Source organism: Talpa occidentalis, unplaced genomic scaffold (genome assembly GCF_014898055.3).
Source record: "Talpa occidentalis isolate TD23 unplaced genomic scaffold, MPIMG_talOcc4v2.1 talOcc4.8, whole genome shotgun sequence".
In the NCBI taxonomy this organism is placed as follows: domain Eukaryota; kingdom Metazoa; phylum Chordata; class Mammalia; order Eulipotyphla; family Talpidae; genus Talpa; species Talpa occidentalis.
This window is the reverse complement of record NW_023605194.1, coordinates 10,141,600-10,159,907: the sequence shown is the minus strand read 5'-3', so window position 1 is coordinate 10,159,907 and position 18,308 is coordinate 10,141,600. Positions and strand designations below refer to the sequence as shown.

At 34.9% G+C, this 18,308-nt stretch overlaps 1 protein-coding gene across 1 annotated transcript in view; it reads left to right on the top strand.

Annotated features, from left to right (window-relative positions):
* The window catches only part of ATRNL1 (attractin like 1), a 474,279-nt gene that overhangs the window by 122,606 nt on the left and 333,365 nt on the right, over positions 1–18,308 (top strand). Inside the window, 4 exon segments of the mRNA XM_054690388.1 lie at positions 3,703–3,797; positions 4,306–4,384; positions 6,216–6,373; positions 14,315–14,376. Coding sequence (XP_054546363.1) covers positions 3,703–3,797; positions 4,306–4,384; positions 6,216–6,373; positions 14,315–14,376 — 394 coding nt within the window.

Genomic DNA, 18,308 nt, shown 5'->3' with positions numbered 1-18,308 from the left:
TGATTTAATACTATGTATACGCAAAATGCTCACCACTGTAAGTCTAATTAACACCTGTCACCATAGTTTCAAATTTTTTCTGTAATGAGAACATTCTAAATGTTCTGTTAAAATTTTCAAATATTATAGTATTATTAACTCAGTCACTATGCTGAACATTACATCCCCCTGACTTACTTTATGCTGGAAGTGTGTGCATTTTGGCTCCCTTCACCTATTTCATGTTTACTTTTCCTACCTGGTGTTTTTCCTTCATCTGAAAACATAATTGTCTTTTCTCAAAATTGCAGCCCTATTTCTGAACCATCTGCATTGGACCAAAGTGATCGCAACCCTCTTTATCTAGCGCAATGTTGACTTGGCTCCCAAGACATTAAATTCTGGTTTGACTCCGATCTCATAGGCTGTTCCTCTTAATTTCTTCTGTTTGCTTCTCTTGAGGATCTGATTATTTAACATTGGTATGATTCAGGGCTCATCCTGTTGACTTCTCTACTTGTAACTGCTGATTTCTCAGCTTCAGGCTTTAAATCCCATTTTAAATACTGAAAATTTACAAACTGCTGTCTACTAGACATGTTCCTGAACTCGACTCAGCATAGCACTTAGAAATCCAGTAATTCACCATCTTCAAAACTGAGGTCCTAATTATTATTATTATTATTTTTTTGGTTTACATACTTTCCCCCTCCCCAAATGTTATTGATTTGCCAGCAGATTGCCTTGTTATCGAATTTGGGTAGCTTGATTTCATGCCTCTGTACTGCACATGCCTCACTCACTCTCCACCAGAGCTCTCGTGCCAACACCTTGTCATCATCCCTCCCTGGGGTCCTCTCCTCCCTTGTCTCCCTCCAAGCCCTTCTTGTAGCCGTTGTATTTTTCAATCTAATAATTATTGCATTTTGCTACTTGGTTTTCTTTGGTTATTTATGTTTTGAAAACATTTGGCTGCTGTCTTTTAATTTTCGACTTCTTTTACCTAGCATAATCACCTCAGTATCCACCCATGTTGTCCAAAAGGCACTGCTTCATCTTTCTTGGTAGTGGGTAGTATTCCATTGACTATGTAGTCCACAGTTTATACGGTTGTCCTTCGGCAGCCATTTATATATATATTGGTTCCATGACTTGACTTGTGAATAATGCCGTCATGAACATAAGGAGTGGAGTGCATAAATCTTTTCGTGCATTATTTCTTAAAGAGTTATTTATTTTTGCATAGAAAAATTGGGGTTTAGGCCAGAGGTGTGGATGGTGAGAGGAATCACCAGAGACAGAGAGGGGAGCAGAACAGGCAGATGTATTGATATACACTGCTGAGGGGAGCAGCAGGCGAGGCAGGAGAGGTCTGCTGTGCTATGTGGGTCAGCTCTCTGGCCTAGGATCAAACTCAGGCCGCAGCTGTGCTAGTGCTGAGACCTAACCCGTAGGCCACCAGGGAAGCTCAGTGTATTTTATCTTCTTGATGAATTTTGCCCAGTCTTTCACTTTAAGTCTGTGTTTATCTTGAGATCTGAAGTGAGATTCTTGTGTGCATACTATTAATGAGTCCTGGATTTTTGGTCCAGTCTGTGAATCTGTGTCTTTTTAGTTGTGAATTCAGATCATTCACATTTAGGGTGATTATTAATGCATGAGGCTTGTTTACTGCAGTTTGACCTTTTGCTTTTGGTTGTTTTATATCTTTCTGTTGTTTCTTTTACTATCATTTCAGTTTCCTCTGGTGGTTCTCTCAGCTTTTTCATTTCTTCTAAATGTCTCAAGATTTTTGATTTGTGGTTACCATAAAAGTTGTATCAAGCATTCTCCATTTAAAATAGTCCTTTTTGTGCTGATGTTCATTCATCAGCTTTGACTATGAATATTCTGTCCTTTGATTCCTCCCTTAATATTTTGTTGTTGTCTCATGTTATTCCTTTTATACTACCCCCATGTTATACCGGCCACCATCATCTCTTGCCTGCATTCTTGCCACAGCCTCTTTACCAGAATCGCAATTACGGCTTATTCTTACTTTAAGGTTTTATATTTGTTTCCTTTGCTTGAGTTACATTTTCTCTAGTATTCTATGCATTCTCTTACTCTCTGTGATTATTAAATGTTCCTTATCAAAATTGCAAGTATACTTCTGCAAGAGCAATTTCTCTCCACTGGTATTCTTCTCTAAAACACTTTTTACCATTTCTTATTCTATATACTTAAATTATTAATTTTCAGTATCCATTAAATAGAATATAAGTTTCATGAGTGCACTAGATTTTTGTTGTTTTTATCTCCACTGCCTAAAATAAACACTGGCCCATTGAATCTGCCTCTGCATTTTCTTGGCAGTCATATGAAAATCTGAATAAGATGGATTGTATAATTCTCATGATCACGTATTACTGTAAATTAAAAAAAAAGTTGCCTTATGCTGAATTATTCAAGAAATATATATGGTGTAGCCTGTAAAGTATATAGTAATAAATGTGAAAAATTAGTTTTAACAATAAATCCAGTGATATTATTCCTATTTTTGTCTTTTATTTTAATACTGTTTAATGACTAAGGGCATGTTATGAAAGGTATGTATCCAAAGATATAAGATGTCTCTATTTAAAATATTTTGAGTTTTTTAAAGAAATGTGTCAGTTTGACATTCTTGTATACCATGTGAAAGCACTCAGACATAAAACATTTAAACATCACACTACAGTGTCAGCATTATAGATGGACAAAATTAAAAATAAATTTCCCCTGAATTCTTTTTATCACTTGTTAGTAAGTCACTTCTGTAGAATGATGTTTTTCAGAGTCAATTTTAAATGATACAAGCATAAATTACCACAATAAGAAAGGTACAAGCAGATATGCATTACAGCATATTCTGAAATATTGTTAACTATGTTTCCAATGAACTTTGATTTTATGAAAGTAAGATACAAAATGTCTGCCTCTATTTTTACCTACAAAAATGTAAATGGGGCCTCCCTGGTGGCGCAGCGGTTGAGCGCTGGGTTAGCGAAGCTGCCCGCAGCCTCTGCAGCGCCGGTTCGATCCCCGGCTGCTCCCCGGCCACCGGAGGAGGGTCCCACATGGCGCGCAGACCTCTCCTGCCGCCCGCTGCTCCCCTCAGCAGTGTACTTCAGTTCTTCTGCCTGCTCTGCTCCCTGCTCTGGTGAATTCTCTCACCCTCCCGTGCTTCTGACTGTACCCAGTGCTTGTATAAATAAATAAAAATAAATAAATCTTTAAAAAAATAGTTTAAAAAAAGTGTTAAAAAAAATGTAAATGGAATAAAATGCACCAAAATGTTAGCTGCTTTTTTTTGCTCTTTGTAAAAGTATGGATGACTTTTATTTTCTCACTTTTATATGATTTCAAGAGGTCTACAGTGTTTGTAAAACTTTTATATTGATAAGAGATGTAATAAATAAAATTTTCAAATTATTAGAACTTCTTCCATTTCTGTATTTTGCTATTTATTGTCTGATGACCATGGCTTATATTTTACCAGTCTTAAATAGACCACTAATAAGCAATGATACTCATTTTCAATAATGATATGTGATATAATTTTAGCAAACTTGTTTTCTCAGTTTTTTTTTAAAGGAAATGGTATGAGGTTGTAACATTGTTTCCAGAGTGTGTTACTGGGTTTATTGTTCTCAGTTCAGTTTTTTAAAGTACACATCAGATTGTGTTTTTTCCCCCCCACAGACAGCCTTTTGATTGACTATCAGTTTACATTCAGCTTGTTACAGGAAGATGATCGTCATCATACTGCCATAAACTTCATAGCAAACCCAGAGCAGGTAAGATGATTTAGTTCTTATAATATCATTATGTTAATACCCATAGATACAACTTTTCCATCATCTTTCATTATAATTTTACCTGTTAGAATTACCACACTGTAGGAAGAAGATGAAGAAAATGTGTCTATAATAATACAATATCCATCTAACAAGAAGTCTTTCTATGAAACTATCTTGCTGTAAAATTACTTTGGACTAAACCAAGCCTACATCATTTTAGATGTAATTATAGTTAAGCAAAGATAATTGAACACAGACTCCTCTGCTTACATACAGATGTCCAAATTACAATTAAGGATATGAATGAAAACTTTAAATCTACCTATGAACTTTTCTGTTATATTTTTTAAAATAAAAAAGTAGAGTTGACATCTATACTTATTCAGTTGAATATTGACTTAATATGTGGAGTTTGAGAATTATGACATGAACCAATTTAAAAAATGAGATTAAACATAACTATCTAGTGTAACTTTTTTAACCTTAATATTTTCTTTCCTGGTAGTCAAACAAAAATTTGGATATTTCAATCAACGCATCAAACAACTTTAATCTCAACATTACATGGTCAGTTGGTTCAACAGGTAAGAGAGTTTTAGTGTCATCTTTTACATCTGTTCCTGTGGAAGATGTTCTGACGTGGCCTTTTACTATTTAAATAATTGAAAATCTAGGAAATTATATTTCACAATGTGCTGTTTCAGATAAAATAATAAGTAGCACTGTTAATAAATCTTCATATTTTGTTTAACTTTCAACCTTCTCCAATTAAGATTAGATGGCTAACAAATATTCTATACTACTCAGTTTTTACAAATGCCAGTGTTAGGAAACATTCTGATTTTAATTAAGATAGTTTTTTTTTTTTAAAACTACTGAAAACACAGATTTTAATTATTTGTTCCACAATTGTTTGCTTTACAGCCAGAAATTTAATTATTACCCTTAATATTGATATGCAACAATGAAAGTCTTCTGTGCATGCTGATAAATTAGCAACTTAATTCTACTTTCAAGCTGAAAGTTGAAATTGTTGACTTTTAAAATATGTAATTAAGAAGAACTATAAATCTAAGTTTGATTATGAAAAAGCATGCTTATATTTTTTCCCCTGTATATTTCAGGAAAGGCTTTTGTTTTCAATCTTCTATAGCCAAGAGATAGACCACTGCATACATTTAAAACAATATTTGGATTCTTAGAAATCAATATCTGATTTCTGAAAATTAAGATACAGTGATATTTTAATATGTAGAATTAAGGGAACATAGAATTCCAGAGCAAAGAGATGTTTGCAATTCTTGAACCTGTAATATTTGTGTAAAAATGAGTATTTCAGGCAAATATATAGACATTTTGTTATGATAGTACCAGACACATAATAAAATCCTTGGTGATGTGATTTTTGTTTATTAAAAATTCATGATAGTTTGTACTGTTAACCTGAAATTTACTTTTGTAGAATAAACTGAATGCAAGAATTTTAACATTTGTGTACAAAATGTATAAAATCTTTATAATCATGGTAAAAGTGATTTTTGCATGTAAGAATCACTTGTAACCTTGAAATTCCTAGATCCAAATCTCAGAAATGTATCAGCTTGGGAGATGGGATCAAGATACCTGCATTAAAAAAAGAGCAACCAAGCTAATTTTGTAACAGATGATTAGAAATTAATTCAGTTGCTCAGTGGAACACAAATTCTTATTATTTTTACTCTTTGTTAAGGTGGAGGACTTGGTAAAATTATTGGAAATGCTTTGTTCCACTAAGTTAATTTCAGTAAATATTTATTGGGTTCCCAAATTGTGTTTAACTAATTGAACACTTAGCTCTTGTTTTAAATTGTAGCCTCCTCCCAACTGAATGAAAGTAGTGATGGGTCTGTCTGTGGCAAGACAAATAAATTGATTTCTTTCCCAATTTTTAATTGGATTGAGACATGTGAAAATATTTCCTGATTTATTTTAAAAGACTGTGAAGTAGTAAATAGGAAAAACTTGATTTCTGGAGCCATATGTACCTGTGTTCAAAAGAGGGGTTTACAATTCTGTAGCTGTAAGTTCCCTCAAGTGCTTTAATTTTCTGAGGCCCAGGATTCAATTAGAAAAATAGAGATGAAATACATCTGGGATAAAATTGTTATAAAAGAATGTAAAGTCTCAAAGTCAGTGGTTAGCACAAAGCAATTGATCAGTGGTATTTAAAAATTAATTTTTAACTAATCTATTTTCATTATGTGTGGAAAATCTTATTTTCTTTCATATTCTAATTATAAACAGTTTATATTGATGATTATCTTTTTATAAGTAAATTTACAAACATCAAGTAAATGTAGTATTTTTTTAAGTTCATAAGGATCTCTGTTTCCTGATATGAATTATTTAAATTTGTTATTATCATTTACATTTTAGCTGGAACAATATCTGGGGAAGAGACTCCTATAGTTTCCAAGACTAATGTAAAGGAATACAGAGATAGTTTTTCCTATGAAAAATTTAACTTTAGAAGCAATCCTAACATTACATTCTATGTCTACGTCAGCAACTTTTCCTGGCCTATTAAAATACAGGTAAGTTCAATAATATTTTATATAATGACTGTTGAATATTTTCATTACAAAAAGAATGCCTTTTTTTTAAAGTGATGATGGAGATAGATATCTATATTTCATACAATATGAAAACACATATTGGTCCTTGGTAAAGAAGACCATGAATGTCTGTGATCACATCTCCATAAAAATCTCACATAAATAATATTATCAACATGAATTTATTTATCAGTGAAATTATATTCTGAAAAATGCATGAAAATTTGAAGTAATGTGACTGTATGGGTTTTCTGAGCAACTGTACACTTTTAACTGAGGGTTAAGTAAATACCCTTTTCTTACAACCCCACTGGAACTTATTTGCTATGCTTAGTAATCTCATTTTTGCTGTATTATATAGTGCACATAATCTTAACTTTCAATAAAAATGTAGGATTCTCAGTATTTAAGAGTTCCTTAAGGTCCATCACCTCTCACCATTGAATTCTTTATCTGTGCTACTTGCAAGCTTTATGTTTCATTTTTATTGTATTTAATCATAGACTACTAGGGCATCAGCTTTATTGTGAGGAGACATTAGGATATTCCTTCTATGTTGAAATAGTCGAGGTCTGTGTTCTTTTTCTTGTAGGAGACAGAGGCCTGTGTGTTATAATGTTGGGACTTGTTCACTTAGCATTTTATCACTGACTGAGTTGGTTGAATTCATCTTAGTTTTTTGAATAGTTCCTTTGTGCTTAACCCTGAGCTAGGCCCTAATGTTTAAAAATCTTAAAAAAAAAAAACTATACATCTTTCCTTCTTCTTTTCAATTAATAAAGATCCACTTATCTACCTCTAGAAATGTTTTATTTGTTTTAATTTCTGTGTGATTTGTGAGAAGACTGAGTGAATTTTTTAAAAAAATTATGTTTACTGGAAAAATTATTTGTAAGGTTTATTTAACATTTAAAATAAGGAAATAACTGTTCAAGAACTATTAGTACAAATTTCTGTTACAATCATTTCTGTCCACATAGTTGAAAAAAAATTGTACTTTGAGAGTTCTGGGTGTGTCATCTTATTTTCTAAGACTTATATGGAAATATTGATCCAATTTTACTTGGTTTATTTATTATGATTGAAGGTGACAAAAGGCTTATCTATAAACAGAACTTATTAAGTAGTAATGCAAATGGATATAATTATCATAGTTTTAATTGCTTCATGCCCTTTGTTTCTTGGTTTTGTAATTATATTTTATTTTTAAACAAACTACATGAGAATGCTCATGAGTATTTAATGGTTGGGAATTAACTTTCTATAAATGATTTTATTTGGAGAACATATTAGAAATATGTTCTGGAAGCCAAACCATTATTTGTGTAATGAAATATTCTACTCTCCCAAATAATAAATGCAAAAATTAATTGTGATTGTCAAAACAGGTAGAGCCTGACTCCTATACTTTTATTGAAATCATTACATTTATCTTAAGAAACATTAATTAAGATACAAATATGTGTTCATAGCACTGTAGTAAACTTTCAATTAGAAATTTACCATGGCTAATTTTTTGAGATTAAAACATTTTTAATTTATATTCTTCCTTTTCTATTACTTGATCTTTTTTATTTGGTGAAGGGAATGAATTTTCTTGCTCTTTAATAATTAGTCCTTTCCCAGGAATGTCTAACATTTAAAGAGTCTTATGTCTTTAATTTTGTCTTATCTCAAATTTTTGGTAAGTGTTTTAGAAAAAAGAGTCTTGTAAACATCTACATGGACATGGACAAGTTTTAATTTTGCAATTAGGGAAGGATTTACTTTTTGTCTTATATAAACAATGTCAAAAATCAATCTTATTAAAAATTTGTTAACTCCAGTGCATTTAAAATTTCAAACTGGGGCCTCCCTGGTGGCGCAGCGGTTGAGCTCTGGCCTGCGAAGCTGCCCGCAGCCTCTGCATTGCTGGTTCGATCCCGGGCCGCCAACGAGGGTCCCACATGGCGCACAGACCTCTCCTGCCGCCCGCTGCTCCCCTCAGCAGTGTATATCAGTTAATCTGCCTGTTCCGCTCCCTTATCTGGCTCTGGTGAATTCTCTCACCCTCCCGCGCTTGTGACTGTACCCAGTGCTTGCATAAATAAATAAATAAAATCTTAAAAAATTATTAAAAAAAAATTCAAACTGTTCATTTTTAATATTTAATATTGAATGCAGACAAATTCTGATCTTAAAACTCAGAAAAGATTGTTTTAAGGTTTAGTAAGCTGATATTAAAAGATAGCTCAAATTACTTTGTGAACTGGAAAGGTCAGTGGCCACCTTTGTCTTTTCCACTTTTGCCCATTGTGAGAACACTGCTATTGTGTTTAGAATAGTTAGATACATTTCTTTCCATTAATGCAAACATCTACCCCAATGTTCTTGCCTAGTTTTTAACAGTATAATATGCTACATAGAATGTGATACATCATTATTTGTAAAAGTCTACACATAGGTACTACCTCATTTTCCATTATACATACATATTTTCAATATTATATTGGTAGAATGGGGATTTAGTAAAATGTGTATATCTTAATTACAAAGCTTGCTGACTCCATCAAGATGCAGAATGTTTCCAGCATGCCAGAAGGCTCCTTCAGACCTATCTTTATCAGTGTCCTACCCCAGAACCATTATTGTCACAGTAGCCAGATATTACTTGGCCCTGTTCTTGAACTTCACGGTTGTATTGTCAAAACTGTTTTTGTTTCTTACCTATTCCTATTCCTTTCCTGAATTTCTAAATTTTATTTTTATGAGCGGTTTTGTTACTCTATGAAACATTATAGTGTGAATTACCTGACCAGCTGCCCTTGTGATTAAAGCCTGCATGTGAGTAAAGCTCAATTAAAAGGCAACTTATGACTTTAATGTATTTACATTGTTTCTGCTAAAATCCATTGGTTCCATGATTTTTTTTTGTAACCCTTCCCAGGCACCTTGTTTAGGTGATTTGTGAGAGCAGTCTATTTACCCAGAAATAAGTTTTATTTTTTGATTTTTTAAATGTTTTTGAAAATGTTTAAGGAATAAGCATTTTTGTTGAGGATTTTTATTTTACTTTTGTATTATAACAATTCTTGCATTTCTTATTATTGAGTAGTATGTATTATAAAATTATTTCTGGGCCTTCCTGGTGGCACAAGGGATTAAGTCTCAGCACTATCAAGCTGTGGCCAGCTACTGCAGCATGAGTTTGATTCCCAGCCAGGGAGGGAGGTGACCCACATGGCTCAGCAGACCTCTGCTGTTCTACCTGCTGCTCCCCTTAGCTGTGTATTTCAGAAAATCTGCCTGTTCTGCTCCCCACTCTGACTCTGGTGAATCCTCTCACCCCCCCGCACTTCTGGCCTACACCCCAGTTCTTGTATGAATAAATAAATAAAAATATATCTTTAAAAAATTCTCATATCATCAAAATCTTATCTTACTAATTAAATTCTGGAAATCAAGTAAATGATTTTTTTCTGTATGTTACATAGTACATCTACCAAAGTAGGAATTTTTAAGTAGTCAGCCATTTCTACACCATCATGCAAGCTTTTTTTTCTTTTTAAAGATTTATTTATGCATACAAGAGCTGGGGTGCAAGACCAGTGATACAGGGGGTGAGAGGATTCACCAGAGACAGAGTGGGAAATAGAACAGGCAGACTGACTGAAGTACACTGCTGAGGGGAGCAGCGGGTAAGTCAGGAGAGGTCTGCTGCGCCATGTGGGTTGCTCCCTGGCCGGCCAGGCATCGAACTTGTGCTGCAGAGGCTGCGGATTGCTTCATAGTGCAGTGCTTAACCCCTTGCACCACCAGGGAGGTCCCCATTATGCAAGCTTTAATTTGAGATCTTCTGATGTTTTATATATTATTTGATCAACTGTGTATTTAAGAAAGCTCTTATAATTAAAATTTTTTTTAAGATTTATTTATTTATGCAAGCACTGGGGTACAGTCAGAAGCACGGGAGGGTGAGAGAATTCACCAGAGCCAGAGCAGAGAGCAGAACATGCAGACTGACGAAGTACACTGCTGAGGGGAGCAGTGGGCGGCAGGAGAGGTCTGCGCGCCATGTGGGACCCTCGCCCAGAGGCTGGGGATCGAACCGGCGCTGCAGAGGCTGCGGGCAGCTTTGCAACCCAGCACTCAACCGCTGCGCCACCAGGGAGGCCCAGCTCTTATAATTTAAAACAAATCATTCTAATTTTTTCCCCCAAATAATGTTTATTGAGGTATAGTAGGTTTACATCTTTGTAGCTGCTCTGGGGGTTATAGTTTCAATTCTCCACTAATGTTTACCTTCACACCCTGCCCATGCCTGGTGCCCCAACCATCTGTATTGCATTCTGTTGGGTTACCCCCATTCCATTGCCCTCCTGCTCTGGTTGCCTCTAAGTAAAATAGTAATAAGAAGAAAGACAAATATCAGATGGTTTTGCTTATACATGGAATATAGAAAACATAATAAGGGGTCATTCAAAACCAAACCAATAATCATTCTAATTTATTTTTAAAGATTATTTATACAGGAACTAGGGTAAAGGCCAGAAGCGCGGGAGGGTGAGAGAATTCACCAGAGACAGAGTGGGGAGCAGAACAGGCAGACTGACTGAAGTACACTGCTGAGGGGAGCAGTGGGCAAGATAGGAGAGGTCTGCCTCACCATGTGGGTATCTCCCTGACTGGCCGGGCAACGAACCCATGCTGCAGAGACTGGATACAGCTTCACAGTGCTGTGCACAACCTGCTGTGCCAACGGAGAGGCCCAATAATTATTCTAATTTTAAACAATTTTTCTTTGTCTTTGATAGAGTATTTTTGATCCCAATCACTTTAGCACTCAAATATCCTCAAAATTCTAATTGTCACTCTAATATACATGGCAGTGTTATATGATAAATATGCCAATAATCTAGCAATTTGACAAGAAAATATTCTGTTATTTTGGAATGTTGGGAATCATGCTGCTGAGTTGATTTGCATCAATTTCTAAAGTGAGTTTTATATTTTGGTAACACTTATTCTTCATGACATAATGCCATGCAATTGAATCTTGACAATAAAAAGGGAAAATATTACTACTACAACCACAAAGCTAAAAACTTGTAAAACAAAAAGCATGCATGAGCTTAAGTATTTGTATTCTGTAATAGTGCTACTCATCAACATTTATACATCACCGTTTAAATTAAATTAAATTAGATTGAATCTAAATTACCTGTTTCTGAGTAAATGGGGTTTGGTAATTCACTATTAAAGTCAATCTGCAAACTGATGTCATAATTTAGATTTGATTTTGTTTTATGAGAATGATGCTGGGAATCATTCTTCAATTTGCAATTCTAATTTCTATAGTAGACTAGGTGATATCCCCTTACTAATAATGGTTAAGTTATAAAAAGCAAAATAGGAAAAGAACTGAAATCCTAATGCTGACTTCTGTAAAATTTTATCATGTGTTAGTGTTCTGAACATAGAAGATGAATTATTGGAGCACAAAATAATATGCTAAGCTATTAGTTAAGTAGATGTTGAAGTAAAGAGGAAGTTTCATCATATGGATATAATATTAAAAATGTGTTATAATAAACTTGTGCTGATAAGATGTGCTTATGTAATTTTCCCCAAATTATCCCAAGGTAACATTACTCTTCTTATTTATTGTTGTTGCTTTACAGAAAGTTTGTTGATTCCTTATTTAAAATATTATTATGAATGCTGTCTTTTTTAAAAAGAATATTTTTTTGCATACTCAGTTTGTTTTTAATTGAGGTAGCCTTAGATCACATTGTCGTTGTCTAGGAGAAGTATTGGATCGCCCCCTTCAGGTGTGGCAGTCTAATTGCTGGCATTAAAGAAGGCTTAAGGATCAAATAATGACTTTCTAAGGAAAAGTCTTAAAAAGAAACATTTTAGTCAAAACAAATCTAAGAAATCCTCCCATTTCTTTATTAATTTTCAAAAGGATGGATTTAGGCTCTTGGGGGTGACCTTAATGTACTATATAGTCACATGTAGGTTCTCAACAAGAAGCTTACAAAATGTTATAATGCAGTGTTACTTTGATTAAAAAGTATGAAAAAAAACTCAAAAAATAAAAAGATTCTAAATTATGTTTTTAAATTCGCTGTGGAAATCTTTGTCATTTTGATTAGTACAATTACTTAATACTTTTAGGTCCTTTGTTTTCATATGTGTTATTTCCTCTTTCCTCTTTTTCACACTTCTGCTAATTTATTAAGTCTTTATTGAAGCTCCTCTCCCTTCTGTTTCATTTAAATATTTTCAACACTGTCTGAGACTACCTTTCTATTACAGTCTGTCTTAATCTACCAACATTGTTTATTATTTTACAAAATGATGCTCTTTTGAAGATTAACTAGTTAGTTTTGAATTGTTGTATCAAGAATAATTCTCTTCCCATGGATTCAGATTACTGTTGATAATGTTGTTTGATAAATTTCATTTCTCATACACTGTCTTATACAGCTACCTGGAGAGAAAATTCATTTGTATCTTTTCCATTTAAAATATGCTTTTTTTCTTAAATCTTTCAAAACATTTTTGACTATAACCAATCTCCTGTAGGCAATTTCCCCCCTCAGTTTCTGTTTAAGTGTAATTCTTCAAATACTTAGAAGCATTGTGGGAATAAATTTTACTGTATTTAAGACTGTATATGCTACATGCCATAAATGTAGCCATCCTCTCAACTGATTATAATTCTTTGTTATATATAAGAAATACTGGTATTTCTTACTTAAAATACCATTTTAGTTCCTTGGTGTTATTTCCTTGCATTGAATGCTAAGACAATTATAAGATTCATCTCCTTTGTTTTCCTTCACACCTGGATTGTATTCTCCTCTCTTTTGTCCAGTGCCTGAAAATGTATGTTTCATGTATTTTGTCTAGTTTTCTACTTGTTTAAGGAAGGGCAGAAATCTCATCCCTGTTAGTCCATGTTACTATATAAATGGAAATTCTGTTACATGTTTTGAAAGATTTTTCATAAAAGATTATTGAAGAAGGAAATTTCAATACCTTAATTTAGCTTCAGCTATCTGGAAAAATTCACTTATGGTGAACATGATGTGATGTAAAAGTATAACATTTACTCTGTTATAGCTACTGTGTGGCAGATACCATGGCAAGGATTGTATTTCTATCAATTCAGTTATTCTTTCCTCTGACATTATGAGATAGATTTTATTATTTTTTTTATATTATGATACACCTATGAGACTAGTGAGACACTAGGCAAAGATTTTCCAAAATGTATTCACTAGTAAGTGAAATGCTAGTTGCTAAACTACATATTCTCTATTCAGATGCTGAATTATTAACTAATACATGCTACAGTACTTCCTCAAGAAAGGCTAGTTTTACTTCTCAAAATTCATTTCTTATTAACATGAAGTTATAAAATGATGCGACATATTTTATACTTTGAATGGTGTGTAACAAAAATACTTGTATGGATACCTGCAGCTTCCCTAGACAAGAATATATAGACAAAAACAATCCCTCTCAGTTTCTTTAATACAGTTGAAATTTTTCTTTGACTTACAAGCAGGTATCAAAGGTGTTAATTGAAAATGTGATCATTATCAGATGAGGAAACTCATCTGCATGTTTACTTAGGCCTATTTAATATGTCATAAGGTTTCATATGAAGCTTGAGCACACATGCTTAACTTTATGATAGTATTTGAAAACTATTTAATGTTATAGGTATGCAGAGGTCATCATTGGTACCTGAATATATTAAGTGTTCTAGATGAAGTTTTTATTTTCATATATGATTAATTTTATAGTGACCCATATGTCTTGATTAAAAAATAGTATGTTTGCAAATGTCTTGAAATATCACCATTGGTATTGGAGACCAACACAGAGTCACTAAGTTTCAAACTTTCTTTTACTTTGATTTTTCAGATTGCATTCTCACAACACAATACAATCATGGATCTTGTGCAGTTTTTTGTCACCTTCTTCAGGTAATTTGCTTTTACTGATGTTGAATTTGTTCAAACTATATTCTGTATGTGTTGTCACCTTGTTAGGTAATTTTTCAATTCTTTGATTTTTGAAAAATCATATGGTGTGTCTTGAATAAATTTTATATAACTACCATAGAGCATATACTTGTGAATATATTTGTGCATGGTTATTTTACTGTTGTACTGTATAATGGGTAATGAATTCCGTGGAAAGGGAATGATAGTTTAGTGTTCCCCTGTCACATGAGTAATTAAAAGCTGCTTTAATTAATGAAATTAATAGAATACTCACCATATTGATTTGGTGCAGCTCCCACAATTACATCAATTCAGTTATTTTCTAGACAATATCCTATGTATTCAGCAATATGCTAACGTCTGTAGATGATGGGAAAAAAGGCATGTATTTTCTGTCCTCAAGGAGCTTATGATCTGGAGCAATAACTGGGGCATTGAATAGAGCACATTTTCTAGAATATCAGTTATGTGAGATCTTAACTGTTGGTTCCTAAGAAATGGTTCTGTAATTAAACAACTTTGGAAAATGCTGTGTATATTAAATAGGGCTTGTAGGGGCAGGAAGGGCACAGAGCAGATTCTATGAGTTGAGCAGACGGGTAAAGTAGAGTCCTGGAGCCCCCAGTGGCTTTTTCAGGCTTTTATTGGGATTTTATCAGGTATATGGCAGGCGAGGTGCCGGGGGGCCAGGAGGTTAGCAGGCCTCACAGTCCCCAAGGAATCTTCACACTGGGCTCTCTGGCATTCTGTCGTGGTCTCTTTGTCTCTTGTTCTCTTTTGCTCTCTAGCTTGTTCTCTTCTGGTGGTACCGTTCCACTCTTATAAGCCCCGTCTCAGCCCAGGTGAACCCACCTATGTGGGCCCACACCCCACTCCAGGTATCTGCCATCAGGCATGCATTCAGGACCACAGGGATCCATCATCAATCCTAATGGCGGGATGGCAGAAAAGCCTGACAATCATTTACCCTACAGGACTCTTTTGGTATGCTGTTACCCCACCATAGCTCCTTTTTTTATTTCTGAGTTTTTAATATGCTAATTGAAATGCATCTTTCTAAATGGGTAGAGTTTGTAGTATTTCTCAAAACATGAAAAGTCTTTCCAGGAAACATTTGCTTTTATTTCATGGGCTGTAAATACACATTGGGTGAGGATAAGCTGAGTTCCAGGGACAGGGTATCAGTGTTAACAACGTCCTAGTTCACCTGAATTGGATGGGATGTTATATTTGTTAACGTGACTCTGAGTTGTCCAGCTGATGCTGGTCTTTGGTGCCTTTTGCAAATTAGAAAAATGTGTCCCTTCCTTCTGGCAGCATAGCCCCACATCGTGACATACAACTTTAAAAAATAGAGTGGAGTATAAATTTTGACCTCCACTTACCATGTGGGCTGGGCTGCCTTGTATGGTATGAGCCAGTGCAGCCCAGCCCTTGACCCAGCTGATGTGCCAGGCACTCTCCCTAACACCAAAATACCAGTGTTCACTATCTTGCCCAGACACCCATACGGTACTTGAATTTCTAATTGCTTTCCCCACAGGGGTCAGCAGACATTTTCTGCAAAGGGCCAAATAGTAAATATTTCAGGATTTGTGGGATTTTATGGTCTCTGATGCAACTATGCAACTCAGCTGCTGTAGTGCTAAAGCAGCCCCAGCCAATATGGACCAAATGGGAGTGGCTGTGTTCCAATAAGCTTTATTATAAAAGCAGCTGGTGGGCTGAATCCTGCCTGTGGACATAATGTGCCCTGCCCTGATCTAGCTCATGCCTGGATGCCTTTAACGATGGAAAACGTACCCTTTCCTGAGATAGCGTTTTCTGTCTTTGGATAATTGAGCTGAAATCTGTGTCGCTATAACACCTCTTCAAATTCATCCGCACGGGTCCATCCATAGCAAATCTAATCCCTCATTTCCATTTGCAGTCCTCCAGTTTTCTCAACTCTTTTCTCCACTTCACACATTCAGTTTACTCACTTTTATCAAACCCTTTGCTTTGTTGATCACTTTGCACTGAAAACAATCATTTTTGTCTGAGTCCCTTAAAAAGTTGTCATTTCCAGAATTTAGTATTGTCAACATATTTATCATTAATGTGTGCAGAGTTTATTCAGACTTTAAATTTGTCCCTTGAAAGTTGAGAAAACATCTTAAATATATTTAATGTTTTAGGACTTTGCACTTCTCCATAGAAATGGATTTTAAGACTTAATTAGGTTACATATGTTTTTGGAAAGTATTAGTTACAATTAAATGAACATTATTCAATGCATCAAAATAAAATACTTTTTGATGCAAAATAGTAGGGTGGAAATATACTGAAAATTTCAACTCAAAATTTACAAAGCTGAATATATATATGTGTGTGTGTGTATATATATATATAAAGTACTTAAATCTTTAAGGTTTTATTAAATGCTTTTAAATTTGTGTGACTATTTAAGTTCAGTAGCTCTTTTAGTAAGTAAAAGATGATCCCAGTTATTATGTTGTCATCACGGACAAAGTAAGTAAAATATTCTAACCATTGCATGAGATAAAATATATTTGATGGGTTTTTTTGTCATTTAAATTTTCTCTGTAATGGATGTCAATTAAATAGTTTTAAAATTGTTTCATTGTTAAGGAAAAACATGGATGGGGTATTTTTGAAGTGTTTTTTTTTTTTAAATAAGGTCATTGCTAAATTTTCAAAGATAGTTTTAAACAGGTCAGCATTTGTGGATATCCTTCAGCCAGGCCCCTCTATGTCTGTTATTGCTGTTTTAACCTAGTTGTTGAAATGCTGGAGGTGAACGTGTCAGCTTTTCAGTTTCTCAAGGGCATACCAGTGCACACCTAGGCACACGAGTGCACAAACTCTCTAAGTTTTTTACCTCAATCTGAACATAGTTCTGGTGGTAAGTGGAATTGGGCCAGCGCTAGGGAGACCCTTTACAGACAGCCGTCCTCTGAGCTTCGCTTCTGGCCGTCTTAACTAGGTCTCCTCCCTTCGCTGAACCTCCAGACTTTCATATATAGAACTCAAGGGTTTTGTTGTTGTGAGATTATGTTGTACAATCTAGTAAATTACTGGAAAAATATTTTAAAAATAAACTCTTTTTCTCTGATATGTAAAATGAAAATGTAAGTCTGTAAATATGAAATGTCTGGTGAGTAAAAGGGAGATGAGGTAGGAACACCCGAGTCTTTCAGATGTTGATGGTGGTACTGATCTCCACTGACCCCTGGGATGACCTAAACCTTGTGATTTACTGTCTTCAGCAGATGGGAGGCAGCTCAGGGGTTACCCCATGGTCTTCCCCAGGGTGATAAATCTTACTTCACAGTCCAGAGACAAAATAGAGGGGCTACTCCAGCAACCTGTACATAAATTCTAATTATACATGTGAAGACTAGAGAGATTTGCACTGGGTGAATCCCTCGAACACAGTTGGCCCGCTGTGAGCCGAAACTCAGCCTGGACCTGTTACCTGATCCCAGATGACCCCCCAGTTCTAATGAGGAGCCACAATGGTGGTGTGAGCCACTGGCTGTCCATCATCTCCCCCTGGGTCTGAATAGCTCCTCCTCTTTACCTGCATATGTGCCATGGACCTGCCTTGAATGAGCCCAAATATGCACAGGCCCTCTTGTATAGGAGTCATGCAGAGGTCCCTTTGGAGATCATTTTATATACTTCTCAAGATACACTTTCTTTTATAAACCCAGTGCCTGTTTAGTCAGCTGATTCCAGTTTGTAAATTAGTTCCTCGGGGAACCAGCAGAGGATATGATTTTCTGTTGGGGCAGCACCCTCAATCTCCTCGTCCGCTGTTCTGCTTACAGCTGGATGTCCCAGAGCACTCATGTTGGCTGCCCTAGGTCACCCCAGAGATACTGCATTGTCAGTTCTTCCCGCAGCTC